Source organism: Takifugu flavidus, chromosome 10 (assembly GCF_003711565.1).
Source record: "Takifugu flavidus isolate HTHZ2018 chromosome 10, ASM371156v2, whole genome shotgun sequence".
NCBI lineage: Eukaryota > Metazoa > Chordata > Actinopteri > Tetraodontiformes > Tetraodontidae > Takifugu > Takifugu flavidus.
In genome coordinates this window covers 1021043-1031414 of record NC_079529.1, presented here as the reverse complement: position 1 = coordinate 1031414, position 10372 = coordinate 1021043, and the positions used below count along the sequence as shown (strand labels likewise).

Sequence of the window (10372 nt, the reverse complement as noted above, 5' to 3'; positions counted from 1 at the left end):
GCCACCAGAGTGCATAGTTGTGAGAGGGGAACGGCAGATGTTGGGCTAACTTCAGCGTCCCGAGAGCCAGCGTGACCTCTGACCCTTCCCTGAACCCGTAAAAGCTCCACCCCCCCGCGAGCCATGCAACAGGTTGGCTAGAACAATCATTCCAATGTCTCTTTGGCCCAAAGGGCTCCTGACTGGAGGAGCCGCTCCGTTGTCCCTTTAGGTGTCCGGCTCTGATGAGAGTGGGACTGGAAACCGGGTCAGCCGAGGGTGGAGCATAGCAGACATACTTTGGAGCAGAATGGGGCCGAGCAGACTCTGTGAACCACTGTGCCGGGGCCCGGGCGGTCCAGGTCCCCCCTCCGCCGGCGCTGCTGCTGCCAGCACCACCGTGTGCACGCTGGAGCATCCACCTCCGGTCTCGACCAAAGCCCTTCGCAAACACACGCCTGCGTCACAACTGCACGCCGGCAGATTAGGAGCGGAGACGGCGTGACGGGATGAGAGGAGAGCCAGAACAAATAAAGAGCAGCGCCTGCTCCAAAGAGCCTGCAGCAGAGCCCAGCCGGAGAACTGGACCCAGGAGGGGGGGCAGCCTGGGTGGGCTGAGATTCTGGGACTGGGGGAAAAATGAAAAACTCTCTCTGACAACTTAATATTTTACAGGCAAAAGACAATTTTTTTCTTCTGGGTTCCTCCCAGCTTTGCTCTGGTGGATTAGTTGCTGCTGCTGCTGCTCCTGTAGCTGTAGCCGCTGCTGCTCCTCTAGCTGTAGCCGCTGCTGCTCCTGTAGCTGCTGTAGCTGCTGCTGCTGCTACTGTAGCTGCTGCTCCTCTAGCTGTAGCTGCTGCTCCTCTAGCTGTAGCTGCTGCTGCTGCTCCTCTAGCTGTAGCTGCTGCTCCTCTAGCTGTAGCTGCTGCTGCTGCTCCTCTAGCTGTAGCTGCTGCTGCTGCTGCTACTGTAGCTGCAGCTCCTCTAGCTGTAGCTGCTGCTCCTCTAGCTGTAGCTGCTGCTCCTCTAGCTGTAGCTGAAGCTGCTGCTCCTCTAGCTGTAGCTGAAGCTGCTGCTCCTCTAGCTGTAGCTGTAGCTGCTGCTGCTGCTCCTCTAGCTGTAGCTGTAGCTGCTGTTGCTGCTCCTCTAGCTGTAGCTGTAGCTGCTGCTCCTCTAGCTGTAGCTGTAGCTGCTGCTCCTCTAGCTGTAGCTGCTTTCTGCTGCTGCTACTGCAGAAGCAAGGAGTGTGTGTGTGTGTGGTGTGTGTGTGTGTGTTACAGTAAGGTCAGTGGAGGGTCTGTCACTGTTTGGCTCTGCGACCTCCTGTTATTGTTTTCGGTGGCTTCAGCTTCTAAAACCACAGTCGCCATATTTCTGTCCCTGACCGCAAAAACTCTTTCTTTCTTGCTCAAAAACCCCAAAACACACATAAACACAACGCGCACACACACTTGCACACAGGGGTTATTTATAACAGGGTGAGTTGGGAAGGCAGCGCGGCCTGAGTGAGTCTATTTCGGGTGTTTGTGCCGTCCATCAGTCATGCTGACAGTTTCTCAGTGATAGCGGGAGAACAATGCAGGAAAGTCTGTTTATCTTCCTGCCACCAGCCCGTTCGGCTCCGCCTCCTCGCCCCGGGTCGCCCCCACTGCCTCCAGGAAAAACTGCACTTCCAGGACAACGGGGATGCAAATGTGTCACATTTACGAGCGCCCGGCGGGGTCACGCAGCCCCATATAGCCATTAAACTCTGGGAAACGTGAATGGGAAGACAGCGGGAATCCTGGCTAATTTGGCAGCACTACAGCCGGAAATGGAGCAATTTGGGAGGTAAATAATGCAATGAATCACATGACACATCACCTATGACCTCTTCAGACCGGTGAGAAGAGCAGGGCAACAGAAAATGGGACACCGGTGGCACCGTTCCGGACACGTGACGGATTGCGTCGCATCTGCACGTGCATAGGGGGAAGATAGCAGCCGGAGAGGGCAAAGGGCCTGGAATTATCTCCAAGGATTGGAGTGTTTACTGGAGCCAAGGGCCCGTGTCATCACTACGTAACTACCGTGCAGCGTCAGCGGGTGGTTGTGATGTCTGGCTCCGGGTTTATCTCACAAATCCCACAGCGGTCAGAAAACAGGCAGCACGAGCTAAAAATATGGTGTGATATCAAGAATAAATCAGAGGAGGGCGTCGTCTTAAAGGGCAGATTCCCCTCGATTCCCACTCCCTTCTGACAAGCGGGAGGTCAAGTTATGGCGGGTTGTATCACAAACAGCCTCATTATCAACCACTGGGGATTCATATTCCAGCAAGGTCATAACTCAGACCATCTCGATCCTGGAATTCCCGGACTTATCAGGGAGGATTGTGCCATTTCCTCAGGTTTCCAGAGCACCACTACTGGCTTTCATCTCTGAGCCTCTGGTTGAGTCCAATCCCAGCTGACCTGCGCCTGGCCTGTGGCGGAGGCCTCACCGTGAACTTCCCTCACCTCTCCGCCACTGAACCGCTTCAACGTCTCCGGAATAACTGAGCACGGTCCAGTCTTGCAGTTTCCCCAGTCAGATTTGCCGGACTTGTCTCATTTGTCCGGTCAGCTCCGATTATCCTCCCCGGTGCCGACGCCTCCCTCTGTGTCACTGTTGTGACTGATGTCTTTTCCGTCCTGCTGCCCTCTCTCAATTAAAGAGGAAACCTAAATCCTTTTGGCCTTTACCTTGACTCCGGTGTTTCCACTAAACACACATGAAAACATGGCTGCTTCCCTCTCCTATTTTAGTCAAATCCCTCCGTCCTGCCAGTCTTTTAAAGGGATGACTGCCCTTCTATTCTCAAGCCATGACACATGCTTACGTAAGCAGGAGCTTCACATATTTAATGGATGTAGGAAACACAAGAATATGGCAGTGATCTTAAGACATTTTCCCACTGCAACTTTAATGTTTGAGTTCCATCAAAAGGACAAATAACTTCTTTGGACACTTTTATTACAAATGTAAGCAGCCTCCTCCACATTATTTGAGAAACAATGACATCACTGGCTCAGAATCTCCACTACAACTCCTCCAGGTTGCTCCTGGTGTCTCGTAGCTGTGTGAGGGATGTCAGCACCTCCTCGCTTGGCCTCTGCCCCAGCTGTTTACCCCCTCTGCTCCTCACATTTACAGTTCCGCTCTTGCTCTCCTTCTCCCCCACAACTGCAAGTTTCATTAAAAAATACAATTAGGAGCCTGACGTTGTTAGAATAAGTGAGCAGATGTTTACCCCATTATAAAACTTTACCAAATATGTAGTTGTACTGGGACAACTGAGCAGAGCGGATCTTCTTATTTAAGGTGGCGCTCTGATCGCTGTTCATGTCCACCATGAATCCAGCGTGGCGGAACTGTTGGACCACCTTAAAAGGACAACACATCCCCTCAGACTGAGTCCATGACAGGTCTGTCATATCAGGACAAAAAACAGAAAATAAAGCACATGTGTTCTGCTAACAAAGCAACAGACGCCACTGACCTGTTTGCCGTACGGCTCGCTGTCGCCCCCTACAGGGATAACCATGACCTGAGCCGGGGACAACCACAGAGGCCTGGCCCAAATACAGAGCAGATGATGAGCAAGGTCGCAGCTCAGCAAATAAAACCAATCTGTGTCAACGCTGGAGCCGTCTCACCATTTGCCTCCAAAGTTTTCAGCCAGGATGGCGATCATCCGCTCCAGTGATCCCAGCACCGCTCTGTGGATCATCACCGGCCGGTGCAACTGTCCGTCCGGGCTGAAATTTAATCACATACGATCATAGAATTAAGTGCAGCCAACTAGTTACAGTATATAGTTATCACTAGAAAACAATTGGTGAAAAACTAAGAAAATATTTGATCTAATATCATTCGTTTCATTGAGAGTTTAAACGAGGCGTGAATCTTTGAGGCAAACTGGGTCACGGTAAAGTTGGAGTTGGGGGACGTTTTAAACACAAACACATTTATCAGAGGAGACGTCATGAAAACAGGCTTAAATCATTATCGACTTCAACTGAAGCTGTAAATTGTCTTGATGACTCACGGCGGAGGCTCGACTCACCCCACATACTGAAGATCAAATCTGATCGGCAGCTGGAAATCCAGCTGGATGGTGGCGCACTGATGCTGTCGGCCAATGGCGTCTTTGATCTGGATATCAATCTGGGGAAACAAGCAGCAGCGCGAGCTACAGTGGATCTCTCCAAAAAAATGATACTAACACAAGCTCAGACCGGAATATGGATGAAAGGATTTTCCAGAAAGTCCGTCTCTATGGCAACGCACCCGAGCTGGGTGTGTGTGTGTGTATTTAACCCCACCCTGACTTGACTTTCCTCCGTCCCTCCACACGGTCCCTGGTGTGTTGGAGCCTGACCTCTTGATTTTTACCAACATGATGGGAAATGGCGTTTTTTTCCAAAGCTGCTTTCAGATTTCTCTACATTTCAGAAGCGGCGGCAGCAAAGCTGCTCTCCGTTGGGAGGGTTCGCACTAAACTAGCTTATCTAGTCTCTATTTCTGCCAAGGCCAAAGCCTGAGGTGTCTTCAGGAAGCGGTTTCCTTCACATGAGTGTGAACTCAGACTCACCTTTGGTCCATAGAAGGCTCCGTCTCCTGGGTTCAGCTCCCAGCGTTCCCCAAACTGCTGCAGACTCCTCTCCAGCTGCTGCTCCCTCACACACACAGTGCTTGGTGTAAGTGCATTAAGCCATTAAGCTACGGCCATCATCTCTGTCTCTTACTGCGTGAGTGCTAATGAGTCCTGACAGACAGGAACCACAACCTTCAAGCTTGGTCAACTGCTCCATTTTACATAAAATAACCTGGTCGGAGCTCTATCGAAACAACATCCTCATACTTTTGCAACTGAGTTTTTACCTTAACTCCATCTAGCTCAAATAAGAAGAATCTGTCTGAGAAAGACACTGTATAATGTTTGTGTGTGTGTGTGTGTGTGTGTGTGTGTGTGTGTGTGTGTGTGTGTGTGTGTGTGTCCGCACCTGTTCAGCATTATCCCACTGTTCAGGCGCGCCTAAACATGGTGTAGGTCGAGTAGACAGGAGGCAATGGAAAGAAAACCCAAACACTTGATACACGTGCCTCACAAAGTCCAAACATGACACAATCTCTGTCTCCAGCTGGAAAGAAAAACATGAAAAGGGGAAACGTGAGAGATCGGCAAGTCAGCTGAGGAGGATGAGAGCGGCGGAAGGACGAGAAAACGAGAGCAGAAAGAAGGAAAATGCATCCGTTTTGGGAGGACGGCGCGGACTGAGAGATGGAATATGTGAGCACAACAAAGAGCTCAGTTCATCCAGTCTGGAACATCATGCTGAAGCAAACCATCTGAATGCTCTAATTTAGGACCGTATGTGCCTTATTTACAGTGTCTAAACAACTCACAGCTCCACAGGGGGCAAAAACCCCCACCAGCATAATGTACCTGCTCAGGAGTGCAGAAGATGTGAGCGTCATCCTGGCAGAACCTCCGAACCCGGGTCAGACCTCCAAGGGCGCCGGAGAGCTCGTTGCGATGCAGCGCCCCAAAGTCGGCCCATCGGATGGGAAGCTCCTTCCAGGAGCGAACGCGCTGTTCGAACATGAGACTTAACAAGAGATAAGGAAGTGAGCGGCTGTGTAAACACAGCACAGCCGTGTGTGTGTGTGTGAGGTGTGTGGGTGTGTGTGTGTGTGTGTACCAGTGTGCAGGGCAGTTCATGGGCTTGAGCGCGTAGGTCTGGGAACCCTCTGACGTCACAGTGAACATGTTCTCGCTGTAGTGCTCCCAGTGTCCCGAGCGCTCCCATAATGCAGTGCTGTACAGAGTCGGGGTCACGACCTCCGTGAAGCCTCGTCTACGGTATTCACCCTTCAAGGAGACAGGGAGGAAGGACGTGTGGTGTTTGTGCACGTCAAGGCCAGGCTGCCCCCCCGGTGCACTAACTAAACGGTTAACGAGCAGCATCCCGTCACCATCCGCAGGATGTGGCTAACTATGGCTAACTATGGCTAACTGCGCACGAATTAGCAGAAATGTGCACACGTGTCCCAGAGATTTTTACCATCATTGATCAATAAAGCACGATGTTTCATTCCGATGTGTTGTGATGACCACAACGTTCGCCATCAGTGATTGCCGTTTCACACAAGCCTGGTTTAACTAACTAGTTTAACTAAACAGCAACTTAAATATAGCGATGCATCTCATTAATGCTCCTCATTATGACGCCTCAGCTCATTCCTTCTCTTCCCAGGTGAAGCCATGTTGTGTGTTCACCTTGATGAAGTCGGTGAGGGTGTTGTAGATGTGGGCTCCTTTAGGCAGGAAAAAGCAGCTGCCGGGGCTCACGTCATTGAAGAAGAACAGCTCCTGGTCCTGTGGGAAAACATGCAAACCTGCTGTTTATGACTCTGGATTGTTTCCTTAACTGGCTTTTTTGTCCTCCCACCGTTCCGATGCGTCTGTGGTCTCGCCTCCTCGCCTCCTCCTGCTCCCTCTCCCACTCCTGCTTGTCCTTCTCTCCTGGGAAGGACACACCTCGGAGACGCATCAGAGCCGATGGTTCTGTCTCATTGGCCAGGGTGACTGGTGACAGCTGGGATGTTATGGAGTGACGACAGAGAGAGGGAATAAAGTGTCAACAGCATAAAGGGATGATGGGGGTCAGCCAGAAAAAGGGGTGGTTACAGCAGGTCTGGTGGATGCCAGTGTGTTTGGAAGGCAAGAGAACAGGAAACTGGCCTCCCACAAACACAACATCCTGCGGCTGATATTTCCAGCCTGGCTGCCATGAAATCCCACTCTGCCCAGTAACAGCCCGATATGGAAACGTCCCCCTCCCGCTGGATCAATAAAGATGAGAACACTTTCATTTTCCCACTATGTGTCCCAGAGGACAGACGTGCCAAATATGTCCAAATCAAACAAGTTCTACCAGCCATGACTGATTAGGCAGAGGAGGTTTGGCATCAGGCGTCAAACACTCAGAGAATAAAGAGTAAAACAGAACATAAACATAAAGAGTGAGTAACAGAGAACAGGTAAACACACCTGAAGAAGCTTGAAGGCCTTGAGGAGGCCGGTGTGTGGGAGAAGGGGGCCATCAGAGATCGATATGCTGTCCCCGCACCTGAGCACAAGCGGAGATCAAACAGGTTTAGATCTGAGAGGTCTTGATCAGACGTGCGACTGTGGAGGAACGTGCCTGTAGACAGTGATGCTGGAGCCCTTCATCCGCTCAACCAGCTGCAGTCTCAGCCTACTGCTCTGTAAGGAGACAGATCAGGCAGGTGGGCCCACCGAGACCTTCTCACACCAACTACTTTATGATGTGCTGCTGACCTGGAAAAGCCTTCTGGCGTCCTCTGCATCCACCTCCAGTCTGGACAGAGGGAGTTTCAGGGCCGCTGCCTCTTTACATTTCTCCTCCACAGCACTGAGACATAAAGATCTGGATGGAGAGGAACAGATTTGTGTGAGGAATGTCCCAAAAATGACGGCTACAAAACCAATTCAGTAATCAGGATCACTGAGGGTGCAAACACATAACTAAGAGATGAACCAGAAAAATAGATATTTGGTTAATTATATTTTAAGAACCCAGGTGGTATTAAGTCAAAAGAGACACCTGAAGTAAACAAAAAGGGTAACGAGCTGTCATTAGTGCTGAAAACATTTATATTACATGTCTATGCATGTTGCTCATTATTACCTCACCTGTTGCTCAGCACATGGTCACAATAGAGCCCAAATTCGGATGCTCCTTCTCTGCATACTTCCGCTCCAAAGCCAGTCTCCAACACTCCGCTCAGGACACAAGCTCCTGTCCTCCATGCTGCCTGAGAGAGGAAGCATAAGGGAGAAGGAAAAGGGCAGATAATCATACAGAGGCCGAGCAGCCATCGTGATGGGAATGGAATATGCTTCATCGCCAACGTTGACCAAGCGAACCGGCAAACGTTACCTGTCGTCCCTCAGCCGTGTCATAGCCAAGAAGGTCCAGCTCACAGTCCGCTTCCATGGGACGTCCAAGTTCCCACAACTCACCATTCACTGTACTGACCAATGCTCCTTTGACCCTGTTCAAGGGGTGACAAATGTAATTATGACGTGCTCAATGGAACAGAAGGGGAAACAATCCCTATTTCTATATTTACCGCACACTCTGAGCAACGAAGAGAGGTGTGGTGACACCAGCTGTCCCGGCTACCGTCCGGCCATCGGGGAGGCGGATGCTCAGGGGTGCCTCCGTCGCTTTAGCTCTCTTGTTTTGTTTTTCCCTGAGAGACTCAAAGATTTGCAGTCGGTCCAGTGAAGCCGGGGACACCTGTGAAGAAAAAGGACACAGGTAAACAATATAAAAAAATAAAAATAGGCACTCGCACATCTACACTGACTGAATTTGTACTCAAAAACTGACAGGTTTCTAGAAAAATGTGCCTTGTAATATTTATGCTGGCAGTTTTCACAGTTATTTTCCTGCATTACTGGTTTTTTTTTGCTTTGTTTTTTAAATTAGAGTATAAATCAATGGAATTTTACACCTTTAGCCACAGAAAACCCTTCGACAGACCATCTGCCTGCAATCTGATGCACAATTTTGTGAAGTTACTACAGCTCGACTACGCATTTGCAGACACATTCTGAAACACCCTCTTCTGTCCAACTTTCATTTTGGCATCAACATCTCATATTTCTCATCCACACAAATTTGATACTATTTTCTGCAATAAAACCTATAACCCTTTAGTAACTACAATAATACAACTATTGATCAGACACATTTGTGTAAGACTGATCATTTAGTTAACAGTGCTGAAAGTTTGTTCATTTACTACTAACAAAATGAAAATGGTAACTATAAAATGAGGACAAGGACCTTGACATATTAAAAATCACATTAAAACTTAAAATTCAGTGCCATCTATTGCATATTTAAGTTTCAAACATGGCTGAAACACCCAAAAATCTAACCTTAAAATAGGTTTAATCTATTTGACTAACAAGAACGTGCATTTAGCTGCCACCCGGAGTCCTGCAGGAGCAGCTAACAGCGGCTCCAGCTCTGACAGGCACACCGACCATATGACGTAGGTCGTAGCTAGCATTAGCCGTTCTCACAGTTCTGCTGTAGTCGCACCTGGCTGTAGCTCCTGCGCCTTCCGCGTACAGCACACAGCACTGGCCGACAAAAAACCATCCGAAACGGAGTACCGGCCATCCCGACACAGCGACTTAAACATGAGCTTTTACGTCTCAACACCCGACTTTACTGTCCCCCTTCTCTGTGAGAGCCGCCATGACACCGGAAGCACAGATCCGGGAAGCAGCAAAGACGTCATGACGCTACAAGCAAGGAACGTGCGCGCTCCCGGACGTCCAGAGTTTTGAACGCGCCTTTAGGAGATGCGCTTGTGTTCCACCTGAAGCTGCCAGAAAAGAACCACGTGTGGATGTTCAGTCATGCACATTTCGCGTTGGGATTTCAAAAATACATGAATTCAATAAAAATAAAAAACGAAATGCCCAAATTATAAACGACACTTTGCACTGTGGGGAAGGAAAGGAGAAACGGAAAACATAGCAGTCAGAATCTTAAATGAGCTGCTCTCACAGGTGAGCCAACCCTTGCTGTAAAACTCAGTATTCCAGAGAGAGACCGAACTAAAGCACAAGGCAGAGGAGTGAGGCGCCGTTACACGGAGCTCTGCTACCAGCTGCAACTGCACAACAGAAAACGCCGATTTCGTACTCACGGAAAAACACAGTCTAAATTATGCCAAGTCGCTTATTTAAAAACAAAAACCTAATGACGTACCAGCAGTTCTTAGATGTTCGTGGAATTTTTTTTTATATTTTGTAGTTGCGCACTTAAAAACTAGGTGAAGTACCAGAGAACTGCCACTTGGTGGAGCCACTGTGCCGTCGTACAAAAAGCAGGGCGTTAAATTGTTAATGTAGATTAAGAACAGATTTCAGAAGATCCATCAGTGTATCTCAAAAAATCTATGACAAGCAATGTTTGCATGCTCAATTCTGGAAAGTTTAAGTAAATCTGGAGAAATCTGTGGATTCTAAAATATGAAATTAATATTTACTCCTGTTATGTACGAGAATAAATGCATTATCAATGTGTCTATCAGTGTGGAGGAGTTTTTTAGATTAAGACAGAGGCCACGAATCAGCCCATCTCACACTACATTTACTATTTTAGCCGCCTCTCAAAAAAACAAAAACATTTCTTCGCGTTATAGTGGTAACTACTTAAGAGCATTAATGTAAAGGTCACAATGAGATATCCAAAACTTGTCACTTCAATGATGTGCTCCATTTAGACGTGCAAGTGTCAATAAAAGAGGAGAAATC

At 48.8% G+C, this 10372-nt stretch overlaps 1 protein-coding gene and 1 long non-coding RNA gene across 3 annotated transcripts; one reads left to right on the top strand and one right to left on the bottom strand.

The window, feature by feature from the left end:
• The first annotated feature begins 1246 nt into the window (after positions 1–1246).
• LOC130533069 (uncharacterized) lies at positions 1247–2686 on the top strand. Its single transcript, XR_008952473.1, has 2 exons — positions 1247–1809; positions 2369–2686. It is a non-coding gene; the product is annotated as an uncharacterized LOC130533069 (long non-coding RNA).
• Positions 2687–2898: 212 nt separating this feature from the next.
• tars2 (threonyl-tRNA synthetase 2, mitochondrial) lies at positions 2899–9339 on the bottom strand. Of its 2 annotated transcripts, none has more exons than XM_057045936.1 (18): positions 9147–9339; positions 8164–8333; positions 7971–8085; positions 7724–7845; positions 7349–7457; positions 7212–7273; positions 7058–7136; positions 6456–6602; positions 6284–6382; positions 5706–5875; positions 5450–5612; positions 5007–5144; positions 4595–4672; positions 4067–4167; positions 3657–3758; positions 3500–3572; positions 3269–3383; positions 2899–3183 (listed from the first exon to the last, which is right to left on the bottom strand). In XM_057045936.1, exons 1-18 carry the CDS (start codon positions 9225–9227, stop codon positions 3041–3043), a joined length of 2067 nt encoding a protein of 688 aa, XP_056901916.1. In that variant the 5' UTR covers positions 9228–9339; the 3' UTR covers positions 2899–3040. The 2 variants fall into 2 exon arrangements, with proteins under 2 accessions (XP_056901916.1, XP_056901917.1); XM_057045937.1 differs by having other exon boundaries at positions 8169–8333; positions 9128–9269.
• Positions 9340–10372: the final 1033 nt, after the last annotated feature.